Source organism: Mycetomoellerius zeteki, unplaced genomic scaffold (assembly GCF_001594055.1).
Source record: "Mycetomoellerius zeteki isolate Tzet28-1 unplaced genomic scaffold, Tzet1.0 scaffold85, whole genome shotgun sequence".
In the NCBI taxonomy this organism is placed as follows: Eukaryota; Metazoa; Arthropoda; class Insecta; order Hymenoptera; family Formicidae; genus Mycetomoellerius; species Mycetomoellerius zeteki.
The window spans coordinates 25,567-41,856 of record NW_017257883.1 but is presented as its reverse complement, the minus strand read 5'-3'; the positions used below and the strand labels follow the sequence as shown (position 1 = coordinate 41,856).

The 16,290-nt window shown below is 34.7% G+C and overlaps 3 protein-coding genes across 3 annotated transcripts; 2 read left to right on the top strand and 1 right to left on the bottom strand.

Annotated features, from left to right (window-relative positions):
• Window positions 1-508: 508 nt before the first annotated feature.
• On the top strand, window positions 509-1,236 carry BBIP1 (BBSome interacting protein 1). The gene is made up of 2 exons (XM_018459649.1): window positions 509-741; window positions 934-1,236. Exon 2 carries the CDS (start codon window positions 1,004-1,006, stop codon window positions 1,223-1,225), a length of 222 nt encoding a protein of 73 aa, XP_018315151.1. The 5' UTR covers window positions 509-741; window positions 934-1,003; the 3' UTR covers window positions 1,226-1,236.
• A 52-nt stretch (window positions 1,237-1,288) lies between these two features.
• Window positions 1,289-4,828, top strand: LOC108730146 (LMBR1 domain-containing protein 2 homolog). The gene is made up of 10 exons (XM_018459648.1): window positions 1,289-1,469; window positions 1,697-2,034; window positions 2,135-2,345; window positions 2,473-2,649; window positions 2,721-2,898; window positions 3,018-3,199; window positions 3,275-3,514; window positions 3,599-3,800; window positions 3,983-4,099; window positions 4,172-4,828. Exons 1-10 carry the CDS (start codon window positions 1,296-1,298, stop codon window positions 4,408-4,410), a joined length of 2,058 nt encoding a protein of 685 aa, XP_018315150.1. The 5' UTR covers window positions 1,289-1,295; the 3' UTR covers window positions 4,411-4,828.
• A 938-nt stretch (window positions 4,829-5,766) lies between these two features.
• Window positions 5,767-14,471, bottom strand: LOC108730166 (glycogen debranching enzyme). Its single transcript, XM_018459696.1, is given in 28 exon segments — window positions 5,767-7,407; window positions 7,456-7,503; window positions 7,651-7,887; window positions 8,017-8,202; window positions 8,307-8,515; window positions 8,596-8,959; window positions 9,060-9,207; window positions 9,291-9,647; window positions 9,792-9,969; window positions 10,049-10,138; window positions 10,297-10,529; window positions 10,602-10,805; window positions 10,878-11,086; window positions 11,173-11,328; window positions 11,407-11,538; window positions 11,541-11,596; window positions 11,702-11,825; window positions 11,891-12,020; window positions 12,130-12,324; window positions 12,412-12,624; window positions 12,713-12,948; window positions 13,034-13,252; window positions 13,339-13,473; window positions 13,541-13,751; window positions 13,829-14,015; window positions 14,123-14,240; window positions 14,341-14,432; window positions 14,435-14,471. Coding segments are annotated over 28 exon segments (5,964 nt in total). The 5' UTR covers window positions 14,457-14,471; the 3' UTR covers window positions 5,767-6,132.
• Window positions 14,472-16,290: the final 1,819 nt, after the last annotated feature.

The following is a 16,290-nucleotide window of genomic DNA, read 5'->3' as shown; positions in this document are numbered from 1 at the left end:
GAAAAGTCCCGATAGGGCTCGTAACGTTATAATATTTTATCGCCGCAAAATTACAAATTATTTTCTCATATAGTTATCTCTAATTTCGGTGTCATTACTTATCTAACTTATCTAGCTGGTCGCACTGACATATCTACAGATCCGGCAGTCATTGACGTTAGTTTTGAGCTTCGCACCGTCGCGTCGCGACATCTAACGTTCCATTTCAGGTTTTCCACTACTTCCAAGGTTTGTTGCTCCAACGTGTTCTAATATACTCCTACCATAGCTCTTACTCATTCCAATGCGTTTGATAGAGTGAGTAGGAGCTATGGTAGGAGCATGTTGGAGCATGTTGGAGCTTGCGACGCGAACAAACCTTCATGCGTGGTCTACAATGGCAGTATCAGTAATGGATAAAGCTGTAAGAGTAAGAAATTGACCAATCACAGTCGATTATTCTTCTTACATTCAACTGTAATTGGTCAATTTGTTACTCTACAGTCTCATCCACTACTGCTACTGCTATTGTAGACCATGCATCAGGCTTCAGTTCGGTTCGCTATGGTTCGCGATCTGTTGCCACTGGTAAAGATTTGACGATTTCCGAGTTCGTTAACCATCTGTGACCGTTACTGACAGCCTGTATCCGATTACGGAGTGACGGTGTCGGCGGCATAATCGCATAATCACCTGAGTTATCTAGCGACGACAGCAAGGAGAAAGTTCTGTCGCAACGTTCTGTCAATTGCGTTACGTCAGGTATGCGAGGAATTGATTCCTGACTTTTTTCTGTTGATTTGAGTCTGCAATGATCGAGGATCCAAGTAAACGTTCAGTTTTTTTGCAGTCTTTTGTCGCTCATTCGATATAGAAATTGATATATTGAGCTAAATTAAAATCAATATCGTTTCCTCATGGAAATCTCAAATTAATCTTCATTTGACGTTACAGCGTTATTCTTCTGCTACCAGATGTCACGATGAAGAGGTTAATTCTCTGAGGCATCGCAGATTGATCGAAGATGTCAGAGCCTACAGAGAGTCAGGTGGAACAGTGCGACATAGTCCTACCGAGACAAGGTCTGCTTTATCAGACAGATACATTGAATTACATACTTTGTAAGCCAAAGTTGATTCCGTTGAAATCAGTCACGTTGGAGAAACTCGAGAAGATGCAGAGAGACGCGGAGATCAAAGTCAAAGAGTCGCAAGAGGCAGAGGATAGTCCTAATGCAAGTGCATAAGCATTCGATAGTATCTAGAGATCTATAGAATTCATCAGATATCACTGTTGCACCAGATATTAAAGACAAGATGGTGCTTGGCGCTTTCCTGACAGAGATCATAGTGGCGTTCCTGCTGGCTGGGACTCTACTCTTCAAATATGGAAACGTGTTTCGGCATCACATTGCAGTTACTATTTCCGTGTTGATAGCGTGGTACTTTTCTTTATTAATAATCTTCATATTACCATTGGATGTCTCTTCGGTAATTATCTGTTTAACACATGATCTTGTTCTAATTATTGGGTGCTTTCCATTTAGATTCAATTTGACATAGATATTGTTCTGTGTCTTTGTTCATGAATATTCAGAAAGAATAATGTTTCTGTTGATTTCGTGTCCATTTTTACTAAATAGAAAGTATCCATTTTTTAATATATAGTCTTTCTGTTTTACTCTATAAAATAAATAAAAGAATATTTGCGTTTACAGACAGTATTTAGACAGTGCGTAGAGCAGAATGTGCACAACAGCACTAAAGATCCCAATAACACAACCTCTGCACCAGTTACCACATGTAAAGAGCCTTGGCCTAATGTGCCAGAGAATGTATTTCCAAATCTATGGAGGATAGTTTACTGGACATCACAATGCCTGACATGGTTGATACTTCCGTTAATGCAGTCTTACATAAAAGCAGGAGATTTTACCGTACGCGGGAAGTTAAAGTCCGCTTTAATAGATAACGCTATATATTATGGTAGTTACTTGTTTATATGTGGTATACTCTTGATCTATATTGCGCTAAAGCCTGGCTTAGATCTCGATGGGTGAGTTTCATTAATTTGAAGTTATAATATAAGTCAAATATAAGTCTTAAAATGTTACTAATGTGTATAGAAATAAATAATTATGTTTACTATTTTATAGGCAAAAATTAAAAGCCATAGCATCATCTGCGTCCAATACATGGGGTTTATTTTTATTGGTCTTATTGCTCGGTTACGCTCTTGTAGAAGTACCTCGAGGATTATGGAACGCCAGCAAGCCTGGATATACTTTAAATTACAGCTATTTCAAGGTAGCGAAATTAAGTTTAGACAAGTGCGAAGCGGAAGAGACGGTGGATGACATACTCGAGGTACAAAATAAAGATATTAATGCATTTACGTTTGTAAGAATTGAAAAGAAACTATAATAAATAATAAATGCCGCTAATTAGTCTAATTATTAATAACTAATAGTCTAATAATTAATAACTAATTTAGTCGCTACAAGTTGCAACGATATCCATTGGGCCCGGTCATCCATTCCATTGCAATCTGGAAACGATCTTTCAAAAAATACCTGCAGAATTGAAGGACAGAATGAACAGAAGACAATTGCCCGATGATACTCCAACGGATACACCTACTGAAAAAGCTTTAATTCGTCTACATAGACAGGTTTGTTAATAGTATATATGTATATATAATGACGCGTTTGCATTTCTACATCGCTATTATTTTTATTTCAGACTATAAAAGCGTTGCAGACTTTACAACGCATAGAAACTCAATGGGGCATTTTAGTGGATAAAATATTTTATTTGGAAGATGTAGCGAAGAATCAAGTGAGTCACGATAGAAGATTTAAACAGGCTTTTCCTACGCATCGTTCGCTTCCGTTTCGTATTATTTATAATCCTGTTGTCGGTAAGTAACATCTCGTTTTGCTTTGCATTTTATTCTGCTGTGTTGATATCACATAATATTCGTTTAACAATTTAATTTTTGTAGTTTTCGATTCTGTAATTTTGTCACTTAAATTTCAGAATGGTATTGGAAATGTATTGTGAAAGATTATGTTTTAAAAGCAGCTGCTATTTGCGCCGGCTGTTTATCAGTGGCTGTGGTATGGTCAGAAGTAACATTCTTCAACAAGTCTCCTGTGTTATCTTTATTCGCTCAATTTCTGAATTTAGCAAAGAGAAATTATGATTACTTTACTATAGAGGTAAAGATTTGCGTTTATTATTTTGTACAGTGTATATATATTTTTATTTATATCATATCTCTACTCAATTGTCAGGTATTGTCCACATGGATCATCGCATATCTTTGCTATTGCGCCTACTCGACTGTCTTGAAGATACGAGTATTGAATCTTTATTATTTGGCACCCCATCATCAAACGAATGAGTACAGTCTTATATTTAGTGGTATGATGCTGTGTCGCTTAACTCCGCCAATGTGTCTTAATTTCCTGGGACTTATTCACATGGATTCACATATTATCAAAACTCATATCCTAGAAACGCATTATACACAAGTAATATTATTTAAATTATCTATAAATTAAAAAAAATTGATTTCTATCTTTATTGTTTCCTTATTGTTCTTTATTTTTTGTCAGGTGATGGGTCATATGGACGTGATTTCCATAATATCCGATGGATTTAATGTGTACTTTCCAATGGCAATTCTAGCATTCTGTTTAGCTACGTACTTTAGCATAGGCAGTCGATTGCTTTCTATGCTAGGCTTTCAGCAATTCCTTGATGATGACGAATTTACGACTGATCTCGTAGATGAAGGGAGAGAACTTATAAAAAGAGGTATTGTGTTAAAAATGCACAATTAGTAATATAAATTGTATTATTAATTGTACGTTTAACACACGATGTATATGTTTCATAAAGTGGTTTTTACAATTTGACTTTGTGTTAATATCTAATGATATTGAAAAAATAAATTTATTGAGATAAGAGAGAAAACAGCATATTTTTTCTTGTTGTAGAGAGACGTAAACGGCAACGAGCGGAGGATTCTATGTATAGACGACGCGAAATGCAGGAAAGATTTAATATTTCGGTGGGTACACGTTACAGGACGTCTCGACAAAGTACAGACACTGGTATGTATAATGAAAAATAAATGATACCGTATATAGATTATGTAAGTAACTTTATCGTTGAAAATTCTTTAGTACGGCCGTTAAAACGAGACGAGTCAGTCGAATCTGCGAGGGCGGGTCTGTTGCACGATTTCGATCCCACGGAATATTATATCGGTATGACATTTGGTGGAGATAGTTATGGTGCAAATCGGTGTGACGTGGAAAATCAAGGCGATATTGATTCGTTCGAGCCGAGTAACACGAGGGCATTCTCTACGAGTACAAGTCGCGTAGGTCCTCCACCCAGAGGATTGTTCGATGATATTTAAAAGGAATAACCGTATTTTTATAAATACGGTTTAGGTGCTAGTGTAGAACCCATCAATTGGCTTTTAAGGATTTACACGATATTTATATTGAGCAATACGACGTTGTACGTCGATAAGAAGCGGCATAATGAACCTTATTAAACGTGAAGTGTAAGACTTTACATGCCTGTAGCATTTTGAATCTGATTACTACGTAGGAGCACGAACTAAAGTAAAGTTGTATCATTATGAGAAATATTTATAACTTATTATATATGAACAAGTTGGACTAAGAATGAAAGTCGCGCAGATCTTGTTTAAAACAAAAACTCGTTTTTTTAAAATAAAATTGTGATTACAGCGGATAGAATCAGTGATAATGCAATGAATGTTCGACTTAATATTAATATTATGTTTATTAGGACAAATATATTTTTATTCTTCGACTATTATTTTAAGTTTTGTATAGTTCAACTTATGTTGGAGCTAATAAATAATTTATATACGATTTTTAACTATATGTACCTGAAATAATTATTCATTAATATGTAACTTTTTATAAGTAAGAGACCTGAATATTTCTCTTATAATAATTAATCTTGACAATTTCAATTTATCTTACGTCAGTATTATATATATATATATAATTAAAAAAAACTTCCGTTTGTTTGAAAATTTATAAATTTTGTTTTAGTCATTTTAATTCTACTTGTATTGCGAATAGTTTATAAAATTTTGAAATGGTGAATGGATAAAAATGATATAAAAAGATCGATTGAGTGACCAACAAGAAAATTTAATAAGAATAAGTCAGTATATAACAATAATAAAACGCATTAATCTCCAATGTAAATATTCACAAACAATTTAAAAATTAAAATATCGGAATTTATATTATGAAGGCATTTCAAAATAAATATAAGAATGAAACTTCTAGTGCTAGTTAGAAGTTTTGTCATTTGTTTTATTACAAAATTTATATCCGATACTTTTTGCGATCCAAATATATGTATTTACAATTTAAGATATATCCACGAGATTTATCCGAAATTTCGAAATCTCTAATGGCTTTGTTTTTTGACAAAAATATACTAAAGCATATCAATTTTTATTCATTACATGAATCTTATATGTCGACGAGTATTTATATAAATAAGACGTCATTAAAATCAATTCCATTTCTAGTATCGTGAGTGAAATTAACAATAAGAACTATTTGATATATTAATGGAACAACACATAAGGGAATTAAATCTTCGAACTTTTAAGATTACAGTTCGAGCACGTGTCTCGAATAACATTTTTTTTTATAAACCTTAATGAAGCTATTTAAAACGACTATATCGCTCTCTAGAGTTTAAAGATATATATAAAATATATTTATGAATTATATGCGAGCTTGTTAAAATATTGTATATCTGTTACGCGTGTAATTTGATAGAAGTGAAAACGATTCGCTCATAGTGATGTAGATTTAACAATTTGTATACCACAAAACAATTTCTTGTCATTAATTAATTGACGAAATTAGCCCATTAATAATGAATATAAAATATATACATATATAACGATAAAATATAAATCATGCATACATGCGATCTTAATCATTCCGTTAAATATTTTGGCGACAACACTTCGTAACAAATGTAACGTAAAATTAATGACAATAAATGTATCACGTAATATTCGAATGTGATTAAGTTTTCCTAAATATCTCATCATAAATTTAACAATTCAGCCACTCTAGGTAAAATAAACGATGTAAAATGTAATGCCCGTAAGAATAAGAAATGATAATGCATAGATCATTATTATTTTGATAATTTTTGCGTGTTCTGACCGCGAAATCCTATTCTTAGTGTTTTCTCGGCGTTCAGAATCCGCCGATTCCGGCATTAGCAGTAACGGTTCCAGCAGCAACAAGCTCAATCGGTTTCCCCGGTATTCGTCGGTGTGGTCACCCTTCGATCGGCGTACCTGATAAATCGGTGGATCCTGTGAATCGTTGTGGCTAATGTGTTTCGTGCTGTTTATTAGAGTGCCATAATCACGATAAAACGTCATGGGTGTGCAGCCGGCTCTCGATATTCTCACGTGATAGTTATTTATGCAGCGATGATACAAGTGAGTATTTACTACAAGATTGCAGCAAGTGCGATTTACAACATGGATGCTCGGCTTCAACAGCGATTGCAGATCGAAGATGTCTCGAGGCCAGCAATGAAAATAGAATATACCTGCGACGTTAGTCTTCGTGTAATTGTAGACTAGCATATAATCTCTATTTTGATCGTATTGCGAGCAGAAAATATCCTCGGAATTCTCGTGCGGATACTTGAAGCATGATATATTGTCATATTGACACAGAACTACTTCTATGGCGAGCAACGACTCTTTTGTATATATCAAACGATCGGTGTACACTGGGCTGCTCTTTGTTCTCGCGCACTCCTTGCAAATTGTATGTCGCGACAAGAAAAGCGTATCTATCAAGGTCTTCGCTGTAGCGGGGCTATATTTCTCGTAGTAATCTTGAATGTCGTACTCATATAAACTATTGCGTGGCTGTTTAATCGCTTTAACTTCCTCGTAAACATGATCGACATTCGATAGGTCTCGAACAGTAGTTTCGTGGTTTCCAATCATCACCTGTTGTCGATTGTAATTCTCAGCTTTACGTTGATTATCAAGATGTACCTCATTTTTCGCATCTAATGGAATCTTTCTCGAATCGGACGAGTTACCAAAATTTGTACAATCGCGTTTCCTATCAATCGCAGAGATCGATCCTTCCTCGGTGGCAATCAGAATATCGTTTTTTGTGGATGTATTATCAGCAGCGACTACATATTTGCAGATTTGCGTGTTCGTTACATCTACGTGCGGGATATGATATGCGTGTGTTTCTGGTGTGTGCGATGTCATTATTGCTTCAGTGGAAAAGCTCATATTCGTGTCATCCGCTCTGTTCATGGTGTCACTACGTCTCGTCTCTAATTTTAATTGCTCTAGATGCAGCTGATAGTGATGAACACACGCAAAGTTATATCAATTCCTGGATCTCACTCGCTCGGATCGCAATTCCTGTTTGATCTTTTGTAAATCGTAGAGTACCTGAATCCCAAACAGACGCTAAATAATGACTGTATACAAATAACATCCTTAAATGACTCGTAAATGATAATACTAATCCGTAACAAATACCGTGACAAATACCAGAAAAAAAATACTATACAAAGTTCATTCGCTTCGAGCACAAACCTCTAATATAACTGAAGCACTCCAAGCTTGAGTGCGACAACTATCTGAGCAGTAACTTCCGTCCTTGTTGGTAAGCTCGGGAAGGCCTCTCCAATGGTTGGTGGACACTTCGATAAAATGCCGAGAAATAATGCTTTCAGTCGATTCAATCACATGGTGTAATTCGTTTTCATCGTCGATTAATAACGCAAAGTGCAAACGTGCTCGTAGGAAATATCCTATCGGCCAGATCCATTCCTGAAAAGATTGGGAAAGATGTTTAAGATGTTTAAGATAGAGGTTTAAGAATATATTGTATGAATGTTAAATCTCTCAATCTTTATATTTCAAGACGATTATGCGATTGTGATAAAGGTATTTATTTACAGGCCCTTGATGATAATTCCATCCATGTGCTGTCTTAGTATCGGTACTGTCATTGGAATTGTCATAATATCCATTATATGCCCAATCCGCAGGATCTAACGTCTTCATTCCTAGCGGGCCAAGTAGTATCTCCTCCGCTTTTTTCAGTGCTGTCCAGGCATGATGAGGATTAAACAGTTCCGGAGCCTATTTATGAATCATTACTGGATTGTTGTAATATAAAATACTTCTTTCCTATATTATAGGATATGCTTCGCAAAATATTTTTAAACACTGATAATAATACTCACAACGACCATCGCAATGGGAAAGTTAGGCCGCAACTGATAATCCGCCCAGTCTTGCGTCGCTCCGTGACTGTCTTTGAATATACCTCGTCGATGGATCAAATTGGGTTTCGACTCGTCCTGTGTCGGAATCTCATTTACGTAAAAGTACTTTTCGAAATTTATTTGAATTCTGTCGGCCCATTGCTTGTAACTCCAAGTTATTGTTTGGCCTATAGTTCATGTATAATTATAATTAGAAAAAAATGCAAAGTTAATAATGTCTAAATGTTAGTGTTTTCAGTATCCTTACCATCGCGACTTTTACGTTGAACACTACCGTACGGGAAAAGATTCTGCTTGTACAATTCAGCCAGAAAACTGAGAATGCATTTGCTCAGCCCAACTATCTCTACGGCGGAACCGTCTCTGGGGGTAGCCGGTTTGCCTTTGTTACCAGCTTTTTCAGAAGATCCCATCTTGTCCATCCAGGTACCGCAATTAACATCGTTGCCACCGAATACGAAACCTGTTTCAGGATGAACACCGATCTGATTGTTGAATCCGCGATCGGTCATATGCTCATCGATCTGTTTCCCGGCGTTTCTCTCTCTGAAGCAGAGACCTTGAAAATGTACCGTGAGAGCTTCCTGAATTACTTCATATAATGGCTGATCCTGAAACCATTTTTACACGTCACGTAACGTGCAATTTTTAATTTAAATTATTTATATCGATTATAATTGAAGTTGCGGCTGTTTTTTTTTTACAACATACATGTTCCCCTGCGTCCAAAGCTGGTGAATCATCAGTCGGGAACAATCTTGAAACTTTATCGGATAGAATATCCAAACCATTCGGCACTTCCTTGATGTAACATTTAATCGTATAGAGCCACCACCATAAAGCATCGCGGCAATTGTATCTATTGCAGAATGAGATTGAGGATAAAGCTTGAATCAAAACTTCCTAAAATATTATCCTAAAAATACTCTAAGTATATTATACCTCGCATTACTTCCTTTATCGAGCAGATTGGGTATCAGGCCGTGTCGTAAAGTACTGGCGAATCCAAGAATTATGAATCTTGCTTCGACATGCCTGTCAGTCAAAAGTAACAGCCCTCTTATAGCAATGAAAGTATCCCTACCCCAATTTCTTGTGTAACCCGTTGTGAAATGCGGTAAGCCCGCTGATAACGTTAAACACACTTGCTCTGTCACTCCGTCGTGAATTTTAGTTTTTGGCTTAGGTGGATTAAGATCCGGCGATAAATTTGGCAATTGCGATGATCTTACCACACCACCCATTTGAATCGAAACCAAACTCAGTAATTTAACAAATGTAGTTCCGTTCTTAACAAAGCTGGAATAACAATATTAAACAAATAACATATGATTAATTTTTTTGTTGTAAATATTTTATTCTTTTCAAAATATTAATTAGGAAACTTTTAAGTTCGATACTCTAATGAATTGATTCAGTATTCATTTCGATTTTGATGCTTACTCTGACATTAAACTGTTGCAGTGATCTAAAAGAATCCTATAAACGTTCACAATTATAACGTCAAAGTAACTCGGCACAAGATATCTCGGGATTAATTTAAACGGTTCTAGGGCTTGTTCAAGCCAAATTCCAAGAGGTTCAGTGTCGTCATCCTCTTTTAGACGTTGCCACACGTAATCTAATAATTTTTTAATTACCATTTTCACATATCGTCAATATCACAACATACATTTCGAAAATGGTTTCTGATATATTACCTATTAACCAGTTACCCTGTCTAAGATTAACACACAGGGGATGTCCTAGATCGTTATTTGGACGAATATCAGCCAATAAAGATATAATGCCTAATTTGAAAACGCTTATTAGCTGAAGCACTTATTAAACAGCAATAGGATACCAATAAAACTCGTACCAATATATTGATGTACGAGTTGTAATTAAAAAAATATGAAGTGTCTATAAATATATACTTCATATTCAATTAAATATTACAGTGCATCACCTTGCAGTCCAGCATATACAAGAGGTCCGTATCCTGGCACATTATATACCCCAAATTTGCCCTGAGTTTCCTCTCGTTCCTCTTGATCACATCTATATAACGTTTTATTTAAATCCGAGAAGTCCATGCCGGAAACTATATTATGTAATTCTGATTTTTCATTTGAAGTAATCTGCGAGATAGTATTTTGGAGTTTCATTAAAGCAGGTACTATATTCGCGTGAAGAGCCACACTGAAATTAAATTTATACATAAGAAAGTTAGGGGATATTGCGGTTTTGGGGACAGAAAGTTGTAGTTTGTACCGTATAGCTATAACGGAACCGGGTTGGAAGTTGATGAAATTAAGCTGCGTGATTTTAGGATCGCCGGAATCGGTCTTCTCGATCATCGTGGAATCGCAACACTGTATGTGCTGTTTAAGGCTCAATGAATATTCGGACAATCCATTTATAATATTTTCGTCCATTGTATATCTCTCAGGCAAAAGAAAAAGTGGTTTACCATTTCTGTAACGCGATTTATCGATCAACATAAACATGTAAACCTTCCTTTTAAAGAAAATAAAATTTACGGCTTACTTGGCATCAATGTGCGAAAGTGACCCTTCTAAAATAATTTCTTCCACTATACCCTCCACTCTAAGTGGTCTTACGTGCTTTCTCAGATCATGAGCGTTAGAGTCTGGATGTTTAAATGCTGTGAATGCGACCAAGACTACACTTTCGTGAGTAGTCGGTGAGTGTCTTGTTACGGCCACTATATCAGTATCCATTTGATCGACAAATACCTAAGAATCAGAAAATAAACTTTTAGCTACATACATTGGCTTTCTAATACATATAAACCGCGAAAACTGAGCAATTAATGACATACTTGTGAAAATTTTTGTTGACCAAGCATGTAATGTAGATCGTTCAATGTCTTTTTAGCTGCAATTATACCAGTTTTCGAATTAATAAACTTAACATTGTTTATCGAATCATCGTCTATCCATGAAGTGTACTGCCTTTTCTCATCTACCACGTGTATCTGAAGAAAATAAAATCTCAGAAAATCTTGTAAATATATAAGATATCAAAAGTACAAAAATTTGCATTACGAACTTACGTGATGAGGCACCAATTCGTCGTATCCGCGATTACTACCACTAGCACAGCACGCCATCGATACGAGCGCTGCGCTAGGGAGTAGATCAAAAGTACTTCGTTTCTCTACTGGACTAGGATTATCATGAGTCACATCCATGATCGATATACTAATCTTCCTTGTTCATGGCTATCCCAAGCAGACATAGCTTCTACAATATAACAGTTTTGATGTATATCTTCATTCGCGACATGTTCTTTTTTTTATTAATTGCATTTTAAAAATATTAATAATAGTTTTTGAGAAATATGACAACCTCTTATTAAAGATGTGATGCCAAGACGATTCACAAAGATATTGTCTTTTTGATCGGAGTCGGTAAACAATTCTGCGACAACATAGAGATCTGGACGAATTTGTCGTGCAGCGTCCAGCATATACTGCAGATAGAGAACCGTGCTATTAAATAAACTCCGTTGCATTAAGGTTTAGAATTGTGATATACCTCAGCGACAGGGATCGGCGTGGAATGGCAATTGTCTAATCGAATACCATCGAATATCTGCGCCGTTTGTTCTACATAGGTCACCATGTGCTGCCATAAGAAAGGACAATCCTCTGGTTTCTGCCCATATCTGTAACAATCATATTAATAACATATATTTTAAATTATCTGCATATGCACTTTCTACTAGTAATTCATTGAAAATTGACGTTTAAATAACGTTTATCTGATATTTTTACCTCAGTTTTACGCTGTCTCCCCAAGCGATGAGTTCTCTTCGAATGTACACATTAGAATCAGGCTCCGCGAAATTTTTCAAGGGATCGCCATTCATAACCCATCCATTGTGAGCCATAAGATAACATCCATTATCTGAATACATTATGCTTTCTCTTTCTATTAAAGATTCAGGTGCTCCGTAATCGGTAAAGTATCTATGGAATGTAAATTTATCATATCAAGAGTCATATTTAGAAATTATAATATAACGTTATAATATATACAAATTTAAATAAAATTACCTGGGAACGAGAGGATTTTTTTCATTAATTTCCTTAATTCGTGGACCATCGGATTGCACTCTAAAATATTTCATGCCAGCAATACTATTTTCAACAGCAGCATTTAGATGATTTTGCATATTGTTGATAATAACTGTATTGAGTTCTTGTAATTTATTTTTCAAGTCCTCTGCACATCGTTTCAGGCGAGTTTCCTCGTCAAAACAATCAGCTCTACGTAAAGTAAAAGAATCATGCATGAGCATTTATGTGAGAGGACATATGTTGGCTATATACCTTATCGTGTCTACATTTATTTTACCTATATGTATTATACTTCTTCAGAGCAAGCTGCATATCTATGGTTGATTTTAATCTACGAAATGCAGGATCTTGAATCACCGTAATGTCTTTGGTTGTTGTATTATTCACGTCTTGTGGCATCTCATTGCGCGCTGAATTTAAGAATTCCGCTACAATTTCATTGACATCGATGGTGTACATCTCATGTATTTTCACTAGTGGCAAGAAATGTGTGTGGAGAGCATGTCGAATCGCCTAAAGACAAAATAAAGTAGATGCAAGATACGTTAAAGCACGAAAGAATTCAATTTTAATTACTGAGGAATGATTTGTGACTTACGTTCAAATGATCCTCGGTGTCAATTACAGTAGGAATACCTTTAAATTCCCATTCTCCAGAAGCTACCTGAGTTGTTAATTCAAATAATGCTGCATCTAAGATATATGCTGGACGTAAATGAGGACTGTTAATGCAGTTGTACGTGCACTCCGGGTGAGAAACCAGGAAAGGACTCTCATTCGCCGTGTGATTTAGAACAATATCACAGATGCTCAACATCTGTAACATACAAGATAATTGAAGGATATATTTGGATACCTGCAAGAATACGCGATTTATCTTATTCTTGATAAACAATAATTTACCTCCCATTCATTACGCATTTTATTTGCAAATGTTTCGATATCGTGATAAGTAATTATCTTATTGTTATCATTAAAAGCGGGATTAAGCTTTGCTTGATCCTTCAGGCTGTACGACGATTTAGAACGTCCTAATTCCTACAACAAAACTCGCGTTTATTAAATATTGTATTCTTACATTATACATCAATCGCGTGGACATTACCTGAATCGGTGTAAAATGAATTGCGTTATATCCAGAATTTCGTGCTACCAGTAATTTACTTTCCCATGTACAAAATGGTCCTAAACTCTTTGCTAGAACTGTTTGGATTTGAATACAATCTAGAGGTAACTTCTCGCCATGTTCACCTATTTTCAACTCAGGATCTACCAGCAAGTACCCAGACGCAACAGGTTTTATATTCCCTTCGACTCTGTAAAGTTTTTGTTATTAAGAAATAAAATTTTATCTTATATATATATATACTCATAATATTCTTAATCCACTTACTGGTCAGTGACATAATAATGGAATGACCCTGACAAAGTTAAATGTATGCTCGCCGACTCGTCAATCCATTTCAATTGATAGTAAGTATGCCTCTCGAATTTTTTATCGGTCGATAATGGATGATTTATAAAAACATCAAGTGTTTTTCCAAGAAGGGAAGCTCCAAGTCGAAACTCAACTATCCAACCTGCAAGCAACATAAAATCATTTATAGTAAAGACATGTCGCAACAAAACTTGTCAAAATATAGTTCAAAAAATAATTTTAAGAGGAGCGAAACTTCTTTTTAAAGACCTTTCTTTAATCTGTATAATATCCCATCTAAATGTTCTCCATTGTTCACAGTTAGAACTCTTATTTGCTCATGGGTAGTTGTAGAATGTGATGGCAAAGGATGCATGTTTTTAATCGTCTGAAATTATAAAGAGAATTTTGTATTAAAAATGTACAGATATCGCTTCTAATTGATAGAATCGAACATTAGTGAGAGGTAGGAGATGGAATAAGTTTACCAAATTTTCGGGATCAGATCTGTCAGAGAGCTTCCAAAGGGATGATACGCCTCGAGCGTAGGAAACGGATATGTGTTTAGCCGGCAGAGTTAAGCCTTAATATAAGATATTGGCATAAAGCAGTTAGCAAGCGTGCACGATATTATATTACGGCGTTTCTGGTGTGTGAGCACATATAAAAGCCGCAGCTATTCTTACCCTACATACTAGAATTACAATATCGTGGTACCGCAGAGACAACTGCTTTCTACCATAAGACTTGCCCCCCCAAGTCAATATGTAACGATGGCAAGCACCATCTTCCACTGCCATCAAACGATCGTATCACTAAGACTTTTTGTTAAGAATATGGTCTCGCAATTCCGCACATTGTATTGCACGTTCGCGCGTATAGAACTTACTATAGCATCCAATCCTTTAAAGAGCCATTTACGGATAATTTGCAGAAAGCGTCTAAAAAGCCTTAAGACCATTTTTCTTGTATTGTAAATGAAGCGTCTTATTCTCCGAGCCATTGCCAATGCGAGTTAATTGAACGTTTTTAGTTGATTGGTATGGACAATTTATTAGGAAAATGATATCACAGCATCTGCCGACATTTTACTATGTATAAGCAAAATCCTTTATACGTGCTACCTATAACAGATATATAAAATAAAGGCTACTAGGTGCATAACACGTAGATTATGATATTGCACATATGTTTCTATCGAGGTTTCTATACATATACCTCTAATATTGAGAATAGTGAGTATAGAATGATGAGTATAGAAGTTATGAAAAACAGAAATTTCAGATATTGGTAAAACCTTAGTACTTACATCATGTTTTATAAGATGCATTATTGCACAATAATTTAATCAAAATAAGAGAAATTATAATAGATTGTTCATAATGCATATTAATATTTACATTAATATATAAAATGTTATATTATAATACTAAAATACAAACATTTATAGTAATAAATTAATAATCTCTTTATTAACGTTTTATGATAACAATTATCACTTTAATTTGTACATAATACAAATATACTTTGTAAAAGACATTAACGCAATTTATGCAGTACATATCACTGTTCTACGTACCACGCATTTTTTTCAATAAAGAAGGCAATATAAATCGATTTATGTAAGGAGCTGATTAAAGATTAGTAATTATAATTTACAAGATTATGATTTAGAATATAATTTAGAATTACGATTTACATTAATCTTCTAAAATTAATGTCAAAATCTGTAACAGTTATTGATGGGTTTATGAGACCTATTTAATTTCTATTGACTCACACATGATTAAAAAGGCACTAATTAATTCAAGGGAACAAAAATGAGGTAACTTGCATAAAAAGAATAAATGTTAATAATAACAATAATAAATTACAAATTTGCAGATATAACAGAAAGAATAAGTCCAAATAGATCCACTGTCAGCTCCAGAATAATATATATATATATATATAAAAGAATAAATACTAAGTTCAAAACCAATAATTCCAATTTATAGATGTAGCATAAAGAATATAAACAAGTAAATCCAACAAATAAATCTGAATGATATACATATATAAAAGAATACTAAATTTGATAATAATAATTGAAATTTGTAATGTAACATAAGGAATATAAATGAGTAAGTCTAATAGACATACCGTCAACTTTGGAGCAATATATATAAAAAAGAATTAATACTAAGCAATATTAAATATGTTATCTTTTAAGATCATGATGTGAATACACAATAAATCAGAAATAAAAACCCTAAACGGTCAAGCTGGATCTTTAGTGTTTAAATAATTCCGTGTGAATTTGCAGGATTGGATAATAAATACCAAGTTTAATATAATAATAATTCAAATTTGCAGATGTAATAAAAAGAATATAGGGTCCAATAGACCCACCATCAGCTTTGGAGTGATATAATTGAGCAGGTCAAAAATATAGACCC